Genomic DNA, 22,209 nt, shown 5'->3' on the forward strand with positions numbered 1-22,209 from the left:
AGTGTCCCATGAATTCTGTAACCCTGATTGGTGCCCTCTGTCCTTTTTGGCACCCAGAGCACATGCTCCACTGGAACCACCCTCGCTACACCCCTGGTGATAGGAAGAGGTGGCAGGCCATGGGTTACATGAGAGGTGACAGGGAGAAGCAGTGGGTGATAGAGAGGGGGAGAGGGAGACAGGGATAGTTGACAGGCAGTGGGTGAAAGGGAGAGGGGATAAGCAGTGGGTGACAGGGAGAGAGTGAAAGGTAGAGGTGACAGGGAAAAGCAGTGGGTGAGAGGGAGAGGGTGATAGGGAGAGGTGACAGGCAGTGGGTGACAGGGAGACAGGCATTGTGTGACAGGGAGAGGCAGTGGGTGACAGGGAGAGGCAGTGGGTGCCCGACACATTATACCACACTGTAGTACCCCCCCACATTATCACACTGTAGAGCATCAGTCACAGTCTCACAATGAGTCACACCCATGAGGCTGCGCTGCTGCTGGGTCAGAGGAGCATGTGATGGGCTCCTCAAATCAGAGCTCAGCACATGTTCCTCTGACCCCACTGCAGAGACTACTGGGATTTATTACCCAGTAGTGCACTGCAGTGCTGAGGCTGACTGCACTGTGCTTCGGTCCCCTGCGTGTAGCTGCCGGCCGGGTCAGTCACAACCTTGATGACTGCCCGGCAAGCAGCTGCACTATGGACTCCTATATTGCGGCGGGCCACAGTGCAGTGCACCGGCTGCAGCGCTGGTAGTTTCACCCCTGGTTGTCACTTGCATCTTCCTGTTTTCTCCATAGACTTTTTCTTGTCAACTATATCTGTTCCCATTTGCTACTTGCCTTTCTCTTGTTTCTCTGTTTTTTGTTCTAATTTGTCTTTTACCAACTCTTATTTTAACTCTTACACTTATACACATTCATCACTTTCTCCTATTATCATTTCTCTTATTTGTCCTCTTTCTCTAGTTCTATACATGCACTGTTCATTCTTCCCCTTATTGATCCAGAACACTTCATTTTACTTTCCTTGTCTACTCCTCCCTATTTCCCCTCTCACAAGTCTTTTTGTCTCTCTCCAGACCTTACCTAGTCTCTTCTCAGACCTCTCTGACTGCATCTACCCACTTCTTAGATCTCTTTTAAGTGTGCCTTATGATGGCATCTATCCCCTTCTCAGATCACTAACCACATGTTATAACCATAGAAACATGGGTAAGGTTGCCAAGCATTGCATAACTTTAAGACATTTTAGGATGAACTTAAATTGTGAGGAGGCTACATTATAATCCACATCAATGTTTTATATTTTTTTTATTATAATCCGGTGAATTTCAGTGGTATGATCAATTTTCTGTTCAGTAAATTAACTCAATGACAAGTATTTGCCCTCATTGAAGAATCTCTTACAAGTCAGCGCATTGCAAAGTGCATCTTCCGTTTCCCTTATTACGTAGACTTCCCTCCTAGCAAATCAAAAACTACGTACAGCATGTCGAATGGGACAATCTCAGTACAAATGAAGGGTCTGGGTGGCAGGAGCTAAGACAGACAGAGATCACTTATCTAGGTTTATAATCAGTTGCATATCCTATCTTTTTAAGCGAGGAGGGCTACAGCTCAGGTAGGTGGCCCAGCTCTGTATCCATTCCACATGCGTGAAAAAAATCTAACAGGATAAAAGAGCATGCATGGGCACACAAAATAGCTTCTGGGGACTGCATTGTTGGTCTAGAAACCAAGCAAAAGTTGTGTAACTGAAGCAGAAGTGGCTGCACATAGGAAATTGCCTTCTACTAATGGCAGTTGGGACAAAAACATCACCCTGGGACTGACTGTCTGGCATGCAACTAGCAAAAGAGCTTCCAATGTAATGTTGAGCCTTCTAGTGCATGAACTGGGGAACTGGGTGTTTACCAAGGATGATGGATTTTACTAGGGTTGTAAGTAACCAGTGGCGTCACTTACCTGTGGGACAGCTGATGCGGACTCCTCCTGGGCAGCTAGTAGTGCACTGTTTTTAAAGGGGGCATGGCCTCATGGGAGGGGCGTGATATCATGGTGGAGGGAGCGTGATCTTGTGGCACGAACCCCTGGTTAAGCAACTCCGGGGGTCCAGGAGGTGCAGACTGTCCCCGGGGACCAGTAAGTTCACAGTGCCAGCTCCCTCACTGTTTCAGAATCCGAGTGTTGCACATAATGCTACAGTGCAGCACCCGGCTAGTGTCACTGAGGGAGAGTCGTCACTTTGGTGTCACCCCTCGGCGGGCGACACCCGGGTGCGGCCCGCACCCCCTGCACCCACCTTGTGATGCCACTGGGTGTAACCCCTAAGTAAAACCACCATATAATAATCTAAAGGGAAAACCTCCTAAACACACAAACATTTGTGAACTTGTTTGATTTCTTAATTTGTTGTAAAAGAAGTATATTACATAATATTAGAACATGAATAAGACTATTTAGTGACAGAAATTTTGTGCATACATTTGTACACAACTTTTTAAATTACCTGCGTCATTATTTCCAAAAATCAGAGAGGTGAGAGCATAATACAGTGCAGCCTCCAATTAACATGACTTTGGAATTCAGGAGTCAAGACCTTAAGAATTCTTCTAGTCTCCATAAGAATATATTTAGCACGGTATGTTTGAGCATTTACTGGGTGAAAAGGGAACTAAAAATATATTTTTAACTTATGTATTTATTTTTATTTTATTTATACACACATATAAGTAGCAAACACTAAATGAATAAAAATTATATGGACAAAATCCAACTTTTAACAAATACATTTCGAATTTTAACAAATAAAGACATGTCAATAATTACTATATTGTCTATAAAAGGTGTGATGTTAGGGATCAAAGGAAAAAGGGGTGGGGGGAGGATAATGGTATAGGGACAAGTAGAGTATGGAAGATTATTCTACTTTGTTACATTTTATAGAAATTTTCAATGTTTATTGCAATAAGCAAACTTCAGTCTATCATACATAAGTGTTGCCTTTGTTTTATTTGAATCTATACTTATAAACTGCTTTAGTGTGACAGAACCCCTAATTTTAACTAACAAGATTAAGACAACGCATTATATTGCATTATGGGCTTTCACCTTCCATACTTTTACTCATTGGTTAGGTCCCTTTAATCTTATATATATAATGTTAGTTCTTTTCTTTGGCTCTCATTTAGTAAACATAGATTCCTAATTTTAATTTTTGCTTAGACAAGATGAAAAGCTTTGACCTCCATTTTCAATAGGACTATGAATATATTATTGAGGAATAACATTCAAAGTGCTTACTAGCAAAACCTGCAAACCTGACTACAGATAAACCAGTTTTACAGGCTTTCAAGTGTGTCCTAATCAGTGGATTATAATAAGCTGGTGATATAATGAAATGAAACCTGTCTCCCTGGGAAATAGAATCTGTATATTGAAGCAAGCACAACACCTGCCTACATCAAATGCCATTATCCCAGTCTTCCTTTCTAATGAAAGAGAAGTGCAGCAGACAAACAGAATTGCTTTTGAAATAAAAATACACCTAGTGATCAAATTTTAATAGGGTTGGATTCATATAATAATACTGGTCACCCTCATGTATAAAACTTTCTGTATTAGCAAACTACAGTAGAACTGTGTATTTGTAAATGTTCCGCAGTGCATTCGGTGTATATTATAGCTTATGTACTTATTTAATCTATTGTATACATTTATACCAATCCTGTCTTTGAATGATATATAGGAAACATTAGATTTACTGTAAAGCAAAACAACTGTGTTAGATTTCAATTCGAATATTAGTAAATCAGGGGATCCTATGTTGGTCTATGTAAAAGTACTGATGTTTAGATGATATTCAAGTTTGAAGGGGATTCGGTTTTATATTCGATTTCACATTCTATTTTGACTTTAGTAAATCACCCAAACGCCAAAATTGACTGAAATCAAACTTGTACATAAACCCCTTGGTTATGTACACACTTAGGGGGGTATTCAATTAGGCTGTGAAAAGTCAGAATCGGCGATAATATATCGCCAATGACGTCATTTTCGCATGTTTGAATTATCCCCGTATTCAATTTCAAAGACTTTTCGCCAGTGTGAAAAAGTCTTTGAAAAAAAACGGGGATACGTTTTCACCATGTTTTACATGGGGAAAAAAGTGCAGAATTGGGGTGTAGGGGTGCAGGCTTAAAAAAAATAATGAAAATAGAAGTATGTTTTCATTTTTATACTTTCATTGTGCCTTTTGTGAGAGGATTTGTGGCAGTCTCCTCTGTATGTCAGCTGCTGTGGATTCTAGATCCCTGATTGATTAAACGCATCACTGCATTTGGTTTCTGGTTAAAAAAAATAGTCTGCACCCCTGGGAATAGCCCCTAAAAATAAACTGTGACAAAAACGTAAAAAAAAATAAGGACTCCCCAAAAAAATTATTTTAATTTTGGGGGTTACAAAAAAAAATATTGGGAACAAGTTTTTAACTAACAAAATTAATTCAGGAGGGGTTCCCAAGTATGCAGCAGGTGTTCAAAAGAATGCGGGTGGTAGCGGCAGGTGCATTTTTGAAGAATTTTCAAAATGTACTTTAGGGACTTAAAAATATGCTTGCACCCATTTTCATGTACCTCAAATTTGATGGGCATAGTTAATTTTTGCCCCCCAAAAAACTAAGTGCTATTCTTCATCACTTCTTCAAAGTCGGAAAAAAACACCTGTCGCGGTTTTTTAAAATCCCAACAATATGCAGAATGCCAAATCGGGGGTACCTATAGTGATTCCCCATGTCAGGACATATTTTGGGGTGTGCCAGGATCAGAGGACTTTTCGCCACTCAGTTTTCCCCGTGTCCCGATTCCACACCTTTTAAATTGAATACAGGGATAAGCGGGTATGTGCCGATACTTTTTCCCCACTCAAACCTCCGATGTGGAGCGAAAAGTCCAGCACGGACTTTTCGCTCTCATATTGAATATGCCCCTTGGACTCACACAGATATATACAGACATTCAGAGGAAAAGAGAGCTAATAGCCATTTACACCTACTATACTCATTCAGGTCCAGAATGTTCAAGCCCACTGCTAACAAACCTACTACTATTTGCTTATTTGGTTGAGAGTTATCTGGCACATTTGTAAACATGATGCGTTTGTGCAAACACAAGTGAACACTCTGTCCTATTGCCCAGCATGTTATTTGCTGGTTTGTGCTGCTGATTTATTTGCATATCTATGGAAATGCCAAATATTGCAAGAGGAAACTTGTTACAGAATGTATAATGAATATGTAAGTATATTATGTACTGTTAAAGGTAAAACAATGAATTATCTTGGAGTGAAAGGTTACATTTGCTTGCTAATGCATTAATTGTAACAAAATATGTCCTATAATGAAACATTATTTCCTGCTCAAGAGATGTATCAAGGAAACAGGAATATCAGTCATTGGGGTGGAGTACTTCAGTGTAAGTGGAGTAAAGGGCAGTTTACAGTAGTTCAATTCATTCTTCTCAAAATGTGTTCAATGAAATGGTGTATATATAGAATGTCGTTATCTTTATATTCTTCAACCGGAGACATTTAGGTTAAACAAGGAATAAAGACAAAGTATAGAGTTATAGACAGCTGCCAAATGCTGTGTGTGGGTGGCGTTTAATATGAATTAGTGTACAAACACATTCCAGTAAAATGAAAGTGTGTAAAAGTTTTCTGAAAGTACAAAGGCTGGTCAGAGATCCCGGGCACCAACCTGCTTCCCTATACTTTAGATGGGCCGCAGTATACACCTTCCAGTTGCACTTTTGCAGAAAGGGCAATCTGGGTCTACTTCATGCAATGTAATAATAACATGTAAACATACAATAATGATACCTATTATAAAAACGGACTAGTGCACCCTGCTTTTTGACTAATTTAAGATATAAATGAGTCTAAACCAAGCAGTATGTTAGGAGAAAAGTTTAAATTAACGAGGGATGTTTCTAAAGTGGAAATAGGTTTGTACTGAACCCTTTGACAGGGGTGTAAAGATGGAGAGCGGACCCACCTCTGAAAATATGCTCGGTGGACAATTTCTACAAGTAAAAAGCAGTTGTAGACCCTCAGTTTTTGAAGTCCATCAATGACCCTTCAGAAAAGAAGCAGAAGAAATCTGTTTAGCAAGATTGTCAGATGAAATCATGTTATAGGCAACGTTACTTAATCACCTATTATATTCAGTAATACTTTTGTGATAAAATTATACTTTTTCTGTAGTACGACATTCAGAATAGTTAATCACACTCGCATTGTGTGGCCTTAGTTAGCATAAGGAGCTTGATAAACTGGTGCCAAGAAGCCTGTTAAGAGTCACCTGTCACTATCTCAGGTAACAATTACAGCTCTATACTTCTGCAAATTCTGAAATGTCATGTTGAGTTGCATCAAGGAGAAGAGCAGTGAAGTGAATCATTGAGTATATCCTAATGATTTTAATCAATATTACCCTCTGATAGCCTTGCCTGCGGAGTCTGTTCATATACAGACATCTTGCATAAGAAGCAATGTGCTTTCTCTTAGCAAATGCTGTTACCAAATATAAGCCATGCCCTTTGCACTTCTGAAAGCATTTGTCTTCAATGAAAGAAAGCAATCTGTGTGCTATTTAAGCTGTACTTTAATCTTTTAGCTGTCTTCATGTTATAAAATAATGCAGTTCTTTAATAACACAGGTGGTGGTGGCATGTGCATTATGAAAGATGTCAGGTGAGCATGGCCATAATGTAGCATAAATGATGTCTGACATATCAAATACATGCAATGCTTAGAAACTATACATATATAGCTGTACATCACTAGTGACACCAGAAGGTCAGCTACCAGAGTCAGTCTAATCGTGTTCTCAGCCTGTCACAGCCTCCTTTGCCCTGAATCTTAATGGACCTGATGTAGAGTTGGTAGCAAAATGGGTGTAAGTTACTCAAAATACGTATGGAGAACTGTGCACATCACGTTAAAAACTGACCACATCTCCACTTGTGACTGAAGGGGGTAACTAGGTGATATAGGGTCGTGCAGCAAAAAAATTGGGCGTGGCCATGCATAATGAGGGGGCGTAGCTATGTGCCATGAGGGGTGTTGCAACTCAAAACGTGGGCGTCATACATGCATCTCTCATTCCTTCCTTTCATCTCTCACCATTTGCACCTGCACTTGGTCTGATTCACTACGGATCACTATTGTGATCGCGTGCGCAGGTCTGCTGAGAAAATATGCTGATGTTTGCAATCGCAAAGCCTTTGTACGGCCAGCATAGAGACACCCACTACCCCTATCTCACATCCATAATTCATTGCAGTGCGGCAACATCTGTCCCTCTGCCCCTCACGCACAATTACAGAAGGTCTGACCTTACTCAAAAATTGATTACCTCGTCGCATGCAGTAAGTACTCTAGCTGCGTATGCCGTGGCAGTGGATAATTTACGCATGCCCATACAACAGCATTTAAATAGGAGTGGCATGCCAGCATTTCTCCGACCACCCCCAAATGCTGACTATCTGTCACTCACTCTGCGATGTCTTTCTGTAGTCTGCGTGATCACAATGCTGCTGTAGTGCACGCGCACTACAGTGCATATGCATGCGCAGTACGCAATAATTGGCCGTATTTGTACGCTGTTGCAAAGCGATCTGTGCTGAATCGGGCCCAATGTACACTCTACTAGTATAAAGCAATGATTATGTACTAAAGTATGTTATTTTACCATTTCATTGTGACATAATATTAGGCTGCAGCAAGTGCCACTTTACTGCTGCTTCTATCAGGAGTCAGCACAGACAGAGGAAAGAGCTGCACATCACCCAGCCGAGCGAAGCTGTGCTCGAGGAGGCTGCGGCTGCAGTGCAAGCTACTGTACTGCGGCCATGGGGGGTGGCGTCTATTATCGGCCAGTGGCTGCAATGCAAGCTCTGTACGCTCTGGGGGTGGCGGCTGGCCAGTGATGGGGGTTGCGGCTGTTACCGCCCATGGCTGCAGTGTACTTTACGGGGCTGGAGAGTGGCGGCTGTTATTGGCCACGGCAGCAAGCAGGTGGGGCGGTGCCCATCACACTAAGAGACGGCTCTGGGCAGGAGATGGGCACCGGCGGGGGAACAGGCATGGGTGGGCGGGCGGCGGCACACTGCCGGACTTCAGCATTTACAGTGAGTGACACACACTGCTCACACGCTGTCACAGGAGAACAGCCTCTATAGCCAGCCGCAGTTGTGTTTGTGCGGCTGGCTTTAGGGACTGTCCTGCTATGGCAGCCTGTGAGCAGCGTGTCAGTGCCTGACAGTAGCGAGCGGAGGCGGAGGCACGCCCCCTGTCCCTAAAACTTGAAAAAAAAAATTGTGTAGCGCTTGAAGTGCCGGTATGCCATACTGTTGCATACCAACACACTTCGAGCACTGTATATATATATATATCTATATATATATATATATATATATATATATATATGAGTCCGGAGGTGCGGCACTCACAGCGCTTGTAACAGAATAATTAGCCCATACACAGAGTGTATTTCAATGTTTCAACCTGTATTGATTTTCTTCAGGAAATATAACCTGAAGAAAATCAATACAGATTAAGGCGTTGAAATACACTCTGTGTATATGCTAATTATTCTGTTACAAGCGCTGTGAGTGCCGCACCTCTGGACTTTTATGTATGCGTGATCGCACTGTGAAGGCACCGGGTCAGTTATTGCTTTTATGAGAGTGCCGGACTACTATATATTTACACACACACACACACACACACACACACACACACACATATATATATATATATATATATCCATATATATATATATATATATATATATATATACAGAAAAAATATTGTACTCATGGTCACATTGCCAGCAGCAAGGTTGCACCCATCATATGTGTGCTTAATCCATGGGTATCAGCACACATAATATGCAGCAGGTAAAAGCAGAGAGGCACTTACCCGTCTTCTAAAAATAGTAGAAATATATTTAATCCATTGTAAAATTATTACAGTAGGCAGACACAGTGAATAAAATGAGCGACATCTCAATTCCCTTTGGGATCTTAATCATGCCCCAATAAAGTTATTAGTTTCAGCCTTACTCACCTATAGAAGGGTATTAATCTTACAATGGATGAGAGAGACAGAGAGAATACACTGTCACTTACAACATGCTGTCTCAGACTGTCACTGATGATGCAGGCTGCTTCCATTCAGTGTTACTCGAGTTGTCTCTTCCACTTCTTAATTGCTGTGGCTGCCTGAAGGGTGAGGAGAGTGTTTGCAGTCAGTGCTTCTACTTGTGCCCGGTTACGTTCGCCTTGCTCCTTCTGCTCCTCCTACGTGGCCCTGGTGGTATTGACAGAAGTGTAGGGCCAGCGTGGGTGCAATATCATGCGTAATGACGTTGTGATGTCATTCATTACTATTTGCAGGCAGCACAGCATGGGCCAGGAGACTACTGTGACCACGTTTCCCTTGCCGGCTTGAATGCTTTTTGTTTTTTGCCTAATTGTATGGTGCCGAATGGGTGGCCAGTGCAGTTGGTCTGTGTCCCTCTGAACATTGGGGCCTTTATGAACCTCTGGTCCTGGTACGGGGGTACCCTTTGTATAGAGATGCATACAAATCTGCATACTGGTGAATATATGCATTTATTTCCATGCATGTAATGCAGGAGCAATTATGGCAACTTCCATTCAGCTCTGCATCAGCCCAAAAATATTTAGTACATATCAAACCAAAATAAATATTCCAAATCCTTTCCATAAACTAACCAGTAATATTCCAGTAAATATGAAAAATAGAAATAGAATAGAAATGTAAAAAGTATTCATAAATTCTTACAATTGCAAGATCAAATTTGCATAGGTGCAATATATTAGCTCCACAGTCGCACAAGAGGCATGATTTAGAGTTGCACATGTGTGAATTTGTACAATGTAAATCTGCAAAATTGACACCCGGTACATACTGTATGCACAACTTGCATTTGTATTTAGAATTGTATGTGTTTTGCATGTTTGGCCCCTATCAGATGTGCTTGGAGATCAGCCTTAGAAAGTCATGCAGCATAGTCAACACAGTGCAGGTGGGTTGTTGTTTTTTATTGGGATTGTCTTTTTTCTATGTGGAAGAAAGAGGCAAACAGGCATGTGGTCTCACAAGAATAAAGTGGAAATTTGTGGCATGATTAATAATTTGAATATAAATGAAACACTGCACAGCAGAATGTGGTCATCATCCCCACAGTGAAGTATTGCATTGGTATCATCATGTCATTGTCATTTACAGCAGTGATGATAGAGTTGCCAGGATTGATGAAGAGATGATAGGTGCACGATATGGGCCTGATACTGAGTCTATGGCAGTATTCTGGGATGTACACATGTTTGTTTATACAACACCCAAACACTCCATCTGCAAATGCAGCAATCATCACTATTATTAGCACTTACACATGTCATATGCTAGATGCAGGAGATACAGCTGAATTGGGCATCCACACTTCATACACAGGACTCAGAATGTTGAGTAACTCTGGCAGCATGCCCAAGACACACCCAGGTGATGGTTCTCTTACATGCATTCATTCACCCAGTTACACCCACAAATTGAAATTTTTTCGTACATGAAGAAACAGCGACATCCATCACAGACAGAATCACCCGTGCATAGGCAAAGCTGTGCATGCACACTGCATGTGCTATAAGCAAAAATGAATTGCTTGGTCCGGCTACATTCAGAGCTACATGCAACTAAGAATCAGGGAATCTGTACAAAACCTAGAAAAAAACCTGCTACCATCTTCAATATAGTTTAAACTAGGAGAAAGTGTGTCCTCCAATAGGACATTGATTTAAAATACATTGTAGGAGCATCGGTGGACTGGCCTAAAATAAGAAAATAGATATCCTAGAGTGGCCCAGTCTTGGCCTTAAATCCATTGAACATTTTTATCAGTACAGATGCGCCCAGTTACATTGTGGCTGATCGCGCCACAAATGTGATTCCCTGCACCTACATATGCTATGGCGCGTACTGCGATCACACCACGCATTCTTATGGAGGAGCGGTCGCATATGCAGTGCGCGTATCCGCTCGCGGACGAGCGTCTTGCGCTATATGTGGTGCGATTTGCCTCGCCAGTGGCAAGGATATAGCTGGCCTTATCTGTACATCTTAGTTGCTGCTCTCATAGTAACTTGTTGCAATTTGAGCAATTTTGCAAGGTGGAATATGCTAATATTTATCCATGTCAATGCTAAGAGACTGCTGGCTATATTAAAGTATAATATTTCATATGGTTTACTATCATATTTCTTTTTAGGGTAGCACACTGGGAAGTTAAATGTGTGACTCACAAATAAAAATCCCCGTTCATAAAAATAGTAAATCCAGGCTTTGAGATTAAGCGTAAAAAGGGGAAGGGACTGAGGGCCTGATTCAGACCATCGCGACCATCGGGCTTGCGACGAGACCCTTGTGGTAGAGTCTCGTCTTCCGCAAGCCCTGGAGTGCTTTTGGCTCTATCAGAGCCAAAAGCACTCCCACTGACATCATTTGTGATATCAGTGGGGCCGGCCACAGACGGTGAACGCCTCCGTCTGGGCAGCAACGCCCCCGGCACGCCCTCCAAAGGGGGCGTGCTGTCACTCAACATCGACAGCACGCCCCCTTTGTAGCGAGACCCATAGCGAGACCCATAGCGACGGCTTGCCCGCTATGTGGGTCTTCGGCATGCGCATGACAGAGCCGGCTCCCTCGTGCGCATGCGCACTTGGCCAACATCGACCCGCTTGTGAGCGCTCAGCGCTCGCGAGCGGGTCTGAATCAGGCCCTGAATACTTAAATCTCTAAATTGTTTTATGAAATATGAGCTCAAAAGGCTACAGAATACCTTGAGGAATATACAGTGGTGATGGGTGAGTGGACAAATGCTGTTTGTGTATAGAAGAGGAGGGGATTGCATTGTTAGCAGAATGAAAATTAAAGAGTTCCTTTTGGCGCAGGTCTGGTCAATTGAAGAGTCTATACCACTTCTTAAAATAGGCTTCAGGTTTATTGTAAACTCATCACAAATGAAGATGCATAAATCCAATATCACAATTTAGTGGTTTTTTTTCAATATTAGCAGTACTGTGTCAGACACAGAATGACATTTTATAGTTTTTTTATTCTTTTTAGAATTTAGTATATGCTATAGTTTACAATATGGTTTTACTACTTAATACAGCTTATTTTTATAGTTTTTATGATTTTTGTATGAATTATTTACAATGGTTTTTTATGTTATTTTCTATTATTGCCATTATTATAACTATTAAATTCATGGATAATATATTCACACATCATATTTACAAGCATATCTACTTACTGACATAATAAACAAGTCAGAGGAAGCAGATAGTGTACCCGTGAAACACGTTACAATAAATGTATGCAAATTTATGTCTTTGTGCCATACATAATCTGATGGTTTTCTATCCATTATTTGTGTCCAATTTATACATCTTCATTTGCGATGAGTTTTTTTATAATCCTGAAGCTTATTTCAAAGAAGTGTTATTGACTATTCAGTTGGTAGGACCTGTGCCAAAAATAACTTCATCATTTAGATCTTTTAAAGGAGGTTCCGGATTCCTCTTTCCCATTTAAGGCAGAAAACACTATTAATTGGTCTGATAGTGTCCTCAGTGAGAGAGCGCCGATGACTCTCTTCATTGTTAGCAGATTGTAGCCTAGTTAAAGGGGTTGTTCATGTTTAGACAAGTCCCTTCATTTTCACCAGCCTCGCTTTGTAGCAAAGTGTTACCACTGCTACACTTTCCCAGGAGGTGTTGGATGCCAATAAATTCATGGTGTGATCTAATGGTGGAGTAAGAGCTTGCCTATTCAGAAAACACTGCATACAACATTTTCTGAGGGTAATCATTTCGGTATAACAGAACATTATCCTCAATGTTTCAGCATGGAGCAATTTGAATTCGATGAATTTCTAGCTGGAAAAGTGGTTGCATTGAAAGCATCTGCCTGATGCCACCATTTAAGTATCTACTCAGCATATATTATATTGTATCATACAGTATGATTTATTAAAATAACATAATAATCACAAATAATAAATATTTGGTATAGAAATCTCTATGAGCATACAAACTAAGGGCCTGATTCAGGAAGGATAGCAGTTGCTAATACTCACGCAATTGGGCGATTGTTGCACATGCATATGCATCGCAGTGCGCGAACCGGCCACTGCTATCGCAGTGGCTATGCAGACCCATCGCAGAGTGATTGACAGGAAGTGTCATTTGTGGATGATGACTAGTGGCTGGTCGGCGAAATGCAGGTGTGCCAGGGCATTTGAACGCTGTTGCATGGGCGTGCATAAGTTATCCACTGCAATACCATACGCAGTCTGGGGCCTCATAGCGTGCACTGAAGTAAGCAATTCCTGAGTGAGGTCTGACCTGCCTTAACTGTGCGTATGGGTCCGATGTTACTCGATGTTACCGATTATTTCACTATATTGCTAAAGTATACAGGGGAAGTGGGCATCCTTATGTTAGGCTGTGATCACAATGCAAATGCAATTATTTGCATATCACCGCTGATATTAGCAACTGTGTTGCTTGCGCATTAGCAAAATAGCGATCCTTGCTGAATCAGGCCCTAAGATAAGATTTGTGTAACATAAGGTTTGTCCTATACATAAGTTAAGTATGTAAAGTTGTAAGAAAGGGACCATGCAATTCTGATCTATTCAAGAAATGTTGGGCTTTTTATTATTATTTTTATTTTATTTTAAAGGGTCTTTTAGTCAACTTGACAGTTTGGAGATATAAAATAAATGGGTTTAGTGCAAAAGTAACAGAATCAATATAACTCACTTCTGTGAAAGCAGGTAGATTTTCATGAAGGAATGCGAGGTCTGTAAGCTGGACAGAGTCCTGCGTTATTTCTATGTCCTACACTTTACCTACAGTTGTGATATACAGTTTGTTTTATGGCAGTTTATTGAAATAGATAAATCTGCCAGACTTTTTACAGCTTACTGCTCCTCTTTCAGAGCTGAGTTACATAGTCGCAAATAATCATAACATGTGTCTGAGGTTTTTTTTGCTTATGTCAGAAGTGGTGTTCAACTGATACCGATAACATGACATGAAAAAAGTTTCACACGTAACTAGACTGATAGTAGCAGAAATGCCATTACAGTATGTTGCTAAAATAAAGAAAATATTTGACAAAATCTCACATTTATCACTAAAAGCAACACAGTTGCTATACCGTAGCTCCTGATATAAATATCTGGAATGTTCTTTTTTTGCACATTAAATGTTCTGTTCTGCTGGTAAAGAAATAAACCGCTGAGGACTATAAATTATAACTGTATCTGTAATGTTTTGGTCTAAACAGAGTAATAGCTGGAATTTATTGCCTGTTTCTCAAATTCCAGCATGTTTATTTAATGTTACACTTACAGCATTCTAAGCTATACTGAGGGAGACAGTGGTCATATGCATTTGAGTAAATGATTTGAGAAGAGGAGAAAATGGATAATTACTGTATGGTACACGTTACACTTTTTTTGTGGTACAGCCTGCCCAAGCACTGTTGTAGTCTACTAAATCATCTATGTTTAATTACAACAAATAATGGTGATTATGCAAATAAATATCATTTAGAAGACCCTTATTTTAGTGTTTCATTCTTAAACACTGTAATTTAAACTGCCAGAGTTGAGCATCGATTATTCAAATTAGACCAAAGACAAACAATCCATGTTATCCCATGTTGTGCACTTAAATAATAAGCATTTCTATTCACCCTGCATGCTTTGAACTACGAGTATTATTTAGGCAAATTATAACATATATTTCCTGATTAGTTTTACATGAGAAAGAAGTTGTGTAATGATACAAATGAAATAGTAACTCTTTAAGTCTAATGGGAATCAGGGGCATAGCAGGTACCCATAGGCGAAATAAACGGTAGTGCCCCCCAGTGGCTCCCGCTTGCACATGTACCAACAGATATACTCTTCAGCCTCATCTCCACTTCTGTCTCTCCAGCCTCATTCCCCTGTGTTTCTGCAGCTCCAGTCCCCCAGTGTCTCTCCAGCCCCTCCACTTCTCTCCAGCCCCCCATGTCTCTCCAGCAAGCCCCCCAGCATCTCACCAGCCAGTCCCCCAGTGTTTCTCCAGATATATTAGTATATATTGTGTGACCTTCATCATCTACTTTTTTAAATAGACTGTGCTTACTCAGTGTATCAGGTCACAAAATGCCAGCTACTGTAATACTGTTTTGTACCTTAATATTGTGTTTTTTTTCTTTTGTAGTATTTTGGAAGTTTACTGGTCATTTTCTGCATTGAGTTGGCATGTGGTGTGTGGACATATGAACAGGAAATAGCGGTACGTAAAACAAATAAAGTCAAGTGAGTATATAATGGTGAATATAAGTATATTTTATTCACAGTGTTTTCTAAAAGGTCAACTATCTAAGACCAAGTGTTAAAAGAAAACATAAGAAAGAAAATGTAACCTCATATTTACACTAGGGGTGTGCACCGGCCACTTTTCGTGTTTTGTGTTTTGGTTTTGGATCTGGATCTTTCTTCGTGTTTTGGATCTGGATTGGTTTTGCCAAAACCACCCTTCCGTGTTTTGGGTTCTGGGTTTTGTGTTTTGGATCTGTATTTTTTTTTTAAAAAGCATAAAAACAGCTAAAATCACAGAATTTGTAGGTTTTTCTGCTCCTATGCTATTATTAACCTCAATAACCTTAATTTCCACTCATTTCCAGTCTATTCTGAACACCTCACACCTCACAATAGTGTTTTTATGTCCAAAAGGTTGCACCGAGGTAGCTGGATGACTATGCTAAGCGACACGAGTGGGTGGCACAAACACGTGGCCCATCTAGGAGTGACACTGCAGTGGCAGACAGGATGGCAGTTTGAAAAACTAGGCCCCAAACTGTACATAATGCAAAGAAAAAAAAGAGGTGCAAGATGGAATTGACCTTGGGCCCTCCCACCCACCCTTATGTTGTATAAACAGGACATGCACACTTTAACAAACCAATCATTTCAGCGCCAGGGTCTGCCACACAACTGTGGCTGAAATGATTGGTTCGTTTGGGCCCCCACAAAACAAGCTGGCAATTAATCTGTCCCTGCACAAACTGGCTCTACGGAGGCAAGATGTCATCCTCATCCTCCTCATCCACCGATTCCTCACCCTCTTCAGTGTGTACATCCTCATCCTCACAGAGTATTAATTCGTCCCCGCTGGAATCCACAACCACAGGTCCCTCTGTACGTTCTGGAGGCTGGTCTCCCTGGAAGAGTTGATAATTCATTTTATGAACATCATCTTCTCCACATTTTGTGGAAGCAACCTCCTACGCCTTTCGCTGACAAGGTTCCCGGCTGCACTAAACACTCTTTCGGAGTACACACTGGAGGGGGGGCAACTCAGGTAAAATAGAGCCAGTTTGTACAGGGACCTCCAAATTGCTTCTTTTTCCTGCCAGTACAGGTACGGACTGTCTGACATGCCTACTTGGATGCTGTAACCGATGTAATCCTTTAACAGACAGACGCACGCTTGTCGCTGCTGCTTTGAGGATGCAAGTGCGGCTACAGCCCACACAATTCACAAAGACAGAAAAAAAAAGAAGAATATTTTTATTGTTTGTGGAGCGCACTTTGAGGGTTACACCACCCTTTAACAGACAGACGCACGCTTGTCGCTGCTGCTTTGAGGATGCAAGTGCGGCTACAGCCCACACAATTCACAGAGACAGAAAAAAGAAGAAGAATATTTTTATTGTTTGTGTAGCACACTTTGAGGGTGTCACCACCCTTTAACAGACAGACGCACGCTTGTCACTGCTGCTTTGAGGATGCAAGTGTAGCTACAGCCCACACAATTCACAAAGACAGAAAAAAAAAGAAGAATATTTTTATTGTTTGTGGAGCGCACTTTGAGGGTTACACCACCCTTTAACAGACAGACGCACACTTGTCGCTGCTGCTTTAAGGATGCAGGTGCGGCTACAGCCCACACATTTCACAAAGACAGAAAAAAAAGAACAATATTTTTATTGTTTGTGTAGCACACTTTGAGGGTGTCACCACCCTTTAACAGACAGACGCACGCTTGTCGCTGCTGCTTTGAGGATGCAGGTGGAATCTAGACGGGATTTGGAACCGGGGACACACTACCTCCATCAATTGTCTAAATCCCACTGCACTAATGGCGGATACCGGACGCACGTCTAACACCAACATAGCAGTCAAGGCCTCAGTTATACGTTTTGCTTCAGGATGACTGCTGTCGTACTTCATCCTCATCGCTAGGGACTGTTGGAGGGTCAATTGTTTAGTAAAAGTAGTGATGTTCCTACTTCCTCTCTGGGATGATGAACAACTCCCAGCAGCAGCAACAGCACTAGGAGGAAGTGGTTCTTGATCTTTCCCTATTTTATTTTTATCGGAGAAAGTTTGGTCCTCCATTTATGTTATATTGATATATACGTGAAGCTAAAGTGCACGCAAACACAGAAAATATTTTTTTATTTTTGCTGGAGAGTAGTGCACTTTGTGGGTTACACCACCCTTTAAGAAATGAGCCAGCCGGCTCTTTATTTATGGGACACAGGCGCACGCTTGGTGCTGCTCCTTTGTTGATGCACGTGCAGCCACAGTGCACACAATTCACAAACACAGAAAATATATATTTTTTTGGTTTGGACTGGAGTGTACTTTGGGGGTTACAGCACCCTTTAACGGTCAAGACAGCTGGCCCTTTACTTATGACACAGGCGCACGCTTGGCACTACTTTGTTGATGCACGTGCGGCTACTGCGCACACAATTCACAAACACAGAAAATATATATTTTTTTGGTTTGGACTGGAGTGTACTTTGGGGGTTACAGCACCCTTTAACGGTCAAGCCAGCCGGCCCTTTACTTATGACACAGGCGCACGCTTGGCACTACTTTGTTGATGCACGTGCGGCTACTGCGCACACAATTCACAAACACAGAAAATATATATTTTTTTGGTTTGGACTGGAGTCTACTTTGGGGGTTACAGCACCCTTTAACGGTCAAGCCAGCCGGCCCTTTACTTATGACACAGGCGCACGCTTGGCACTACTTTGTTGATGCACGTGCGGCTACTGCGCACACAATTCACAAACACAGAAAATTATTTTTTTTTTGGTTTGGACTGGAGTGTACTTTGGGGGTTACAGCACCCTTTAACGGTCAAGCCAGCTGACCCTTTACTTATGACACAGGCGCACGCTTGGCACTACTTTGTTGATGCACGTGCGGCTACTGCGCACACAATTCACAAACACAGAAAATAATTTTTTTTTTGGTTTGGACTGGAGTGTACTTTCGGGGGTTACAGCACCCTTTAACGGTCAAGCCAGCCGGCCCTTTACTTATGACACAGGCGCACGCTTGGCACTACTTTGTTGATGTACGTGCGGCTACTGCGCACACAATTCACAAACACAGAAAATAAATTTTTTTTTGGTTTGGACTGGAGTGTACTTTCGGGGGTTACAGCACCCTTTAACGGTCAAGCCAGCCGGCCCTTTACTTATGACACAGGCGCACGCTTGGCACTACTTTGTTGATGCACGTGCGGCTACTGCGCACACAATTCACAAACACAGAAAATATATTATTTTTTTAGCACTTGGGGGGAGCACCCCTGATGGACAGAGCACCCCCTGGACAACACTACAGCACCCCTTTAGGACTGGGACACTGCACAGGACTTTGGAGTGGACACAGCCCCTATGGAGAACTGACTGCACAACACAGTCCAGCCAGCCCCTATGGACTTTGAAGTAGTGGACACAGCCCCTATTAACAACAGCAGCACAGCACAACACAGCCAGCCCCTATGGACTTTGAAGTAGTGGACAACAGCAGCACTACACTACACTACACAGCCCAGCCAGCCCTAACTCCCACCCTCCCTCTTCACTGTCCACAGCCGAGTGAGAAAATGGCGCCGACGCGGGTACCTTATATAGGATCCAAAACCCGCGAGACTCGGAAGGCGGGATGATGACGTTTTGCCTCGATTTCAGATCCGAGTCAGGCGGGAAAAGTCGAGCCTGACTCGGATCGGACTCGGATCGGGGGGGCTCGGGGGGGGTTCGGATTTCAGAAATCCGAACCCGCTCACCCCTAATTTACACACGTTATTGATGCATGTTTAAATCTGAATTGATTTTAATAAGCATAGTTGTATTTTTAAAGCTATTGTTTCAAAATTAAACTAATATAGGAATTTTAATAAGGTGTCATTATCATTGTCTGCTAGAGATTTTGTAAAAATATATATGGAAATAGCGACAACATGGGCACACAAATTTTAAAGCTTAATTTTAACTTCAGCTTTGTCTGAGCTCAATAAGGTGTTGGGATGCCCTAAATATTAGACAGGGCCAGCTATAAAAAAAAAGTTCCAGGACATTGTGTCTTTGTCTGAAAAGTCAGATGCTGGATCTATAAATTGTAAAAATGATCTAGTTTCCTCCATTATTAATAAACTCAGTTCTAATGTACCTGTATTACTCTGCCTTGGTCAATGATATGTAATATTGCACATATTTTTACCTTAAGAGTTTTATTTGTAAAGAAATAATTATATGATTATTTCTAACTTCAAATATGTGTTTGTATAATAACAAATATGTATTATTTTAATTTTCATTATAATTTTGGCTCTTGGTTTTACTATGCTGTTGCCATCTTCAGAACAATTTGAATAGGGCAGCTTAAAGTAATAGTTATTAATGCAAATTTGGGGAAAAAAATATATAGAATGACATATGGCTTAAGTTATATAAAACATTTAAAGAATAAACTTAATTGAAATGAACCGTACTTATTATAAGGTATTTTTTGTCATTACAAACTTTAACATTACATCAAAAGTCCATCTTCCTACCACTTTAGAACCACCTCTTTCATTATATATACACAGTGATCAGTTTATCAACATTTATTACTGCCTTCGCTATATTTGCACTTTTTTGGATGTGAAGCTTTGGTTTTCATGGGCACAGAAATACTTCTCCAAATTATAACTAGAAGACTCACAAGACCTAAAGACCACCAGTTCTTTTGTGGTGTGAAAATGGTCTTGCAGCCCTCTGTATGACAAGTACCACACTTAAAATGTGTCATGTACACCACTATTTAATGTGAATAATCTCAGTCCGCTAATTGAAATATAAGGTGCACTGCTGTACATACTCTGTACTTTGCAAGGAACACCTACACTTTATTCTATCTCCTTCCATCAAACCTGCTCCTCTAACAACTCTGCAGTCTTGTTGCATAAAACCATATGTTTTAGGGTAAATCTAGACACATTTGTGAAAAAAGATGCACATGGTCCCACCAAAGAAGATTTTGCACTATACTTCAGCTCTTGTATGTTTTAAAATGATACCCAGCGTTACATAAGAACATAATTTTAAAATATAACTGAAAAAAGCAACTGTTTAAGAAAAGGATAAACTATACTATCTTACATTGCCTCAAATGTCATAACAGGAATGAGTACACAGAAATGACTCAGAAGTTTCTCATATACCTACCACATTTAGGTTTTGCATAGTGCCTAGTTAATTTTCTATGCTCCTTATGCAGAGGAAAAATAATCTATATAGTAATGGAGGCATCTCCATTTTGTACAGTGGAAGCGGGGCAGCTCCCACCACAGCAAAGGAGATGGGACAGACCAGGAGGTGAGAACCCTGCAGCATCGGCACAGGGCAATAATAACAGGTTGAGAGCTCACCCGGCATATGACAGGTTCAAAACTACTAGTAAAAAATTATTATGGCTTCTGGCAAGGTGAAGTTAAGTAGGGAATGTTTGCATATCAATATGTATTTATAACTCAGGGGTCTATTTACTAAGCAGTGTTAGGAGACAGAGTGAAAAGTGATAAGAAGGTCATAAGGTGCCAGCCAATCAGCTCCCAACTGTCATCTCACAGGCTGTGTTTGAAAAATGACAGTTGGGAGCTGATTGGCTGGCACCTTATCACTTTCTTATCACTTTTCACTCTGTCTCCTTACACTGCTTAGTAAATAGACCCCTGAATGTATTCCTTTCACATGAAGTTTTAAAATAATATTGTTCATTGTATGCTTTCAATTCATTGCTAACCATTAATATGGTATCCTAATTAGTAGGGCACAACCAGAAAAGCATTAGGAGCCAGTCATTATACTCAGAGTAAAATGATGGCTATCATTTACAGCAGGGTATTTTACTTGCAGTGCTTAGTATTATGTTTAGGTTTTAGCCACTTTAGTATAATGTTTTCCTTATGATCTAAATGTATGCTGAATAACGTTGTCATAGTAATCTCTATAATTTATGAATACAGAACTATTTGTTTGCATTACCAAACTATCACAAACAGCATGTATAGTATTTTATCTATGTTGTGCAGACCATAACTATAAAACACAAGTCTATTTCCAGCCTTACATTTGTATGAGCTGTAGTGCCAAGTCAAACAGTAGTTGCTTATTTTGTTAGTCACACAACGCTGATAGAAAAAAGTCTGGAAACTGCAACAAAAATGTTATTTAATAAGGCACACAAAGGACATGGCTTTGTTTTTTCCTAATACTTAGCAATACTTAGGTCAGAGGATTGTTCGCAGAAAACTGGGGTGTATTGCAAATAATTTTGGTAGGTAGTGTCATATGTAGTCATTATGCATAAATGTAATTTCATTATTTTAAACACAGGAAGCTATTTTAATCAAGAGAAAGCAACACAGTTACTTAGATGGGGGAAAAGGCTAAAATAGTGAAAGATTGAATGCTACTCAAAACTGAACCTTTTATGTGATGTTAGTGATTATGACCGAGTCTGTGCGTGCACCTGTTGTGTGTGTGTGTGTGTGTGTGTGTGTGTGTGTGTGTGTTATCATCATTATGCTTTCAGAATTATTTCTATAAGCCTTGCCTCATGTACTGGTTCTCTTACCCCAGCATACATACTTGCTCAAACAATAGCATGTTAGGTTCTTTAAAAGTATTGATGGCGGCACACATTTAACCAGCTGGCTGAGGAAAGAAGGTTCCACAATATCACAGCTAGAAGGTGTCACAATACCCCTATATT

The 22,209-nt window shown here is 40.9% G+C and overlaps 1 protein-coding gene across 1 annotated transcript in view; it reads left to right on the forward strand.

Moving 5' to 3' along the window:
* The window catches only part of TSPAN12 (tetraspanin 12), a 179,599-nt gene that overhangs the window by 80,755 nt on the left and 76,635 nt on the right, over nucleotides 1-22,209 (forward strand). Inside the window, exon 5 of the mRNA XM_088456145.1 lies at nucleotides 15,359-15,433. Coding sequence (XP_088312271.1) covers nucleotides 15,359-15,433 — 75 coding nt within the window. The remainder of the gene's footprint in view (nucleotides 1-15,358; nucleotides 15,434-22,209) is intronic.

Source organism: Taudactylus pleione, unplaced genomic scaffold, assembly GCF_031769625.1.
Source record: "Taudactylus pleione unplaced genomic scaffold, aTauple2 ptg000041l, whole genome shotgun sequence".
Lineage (NCBI taxonomy): Eukaryota > Metazoa > Chordata > Amphibia > Anura > Myobatrachidae > Taudactylus > Taudactylus pleione.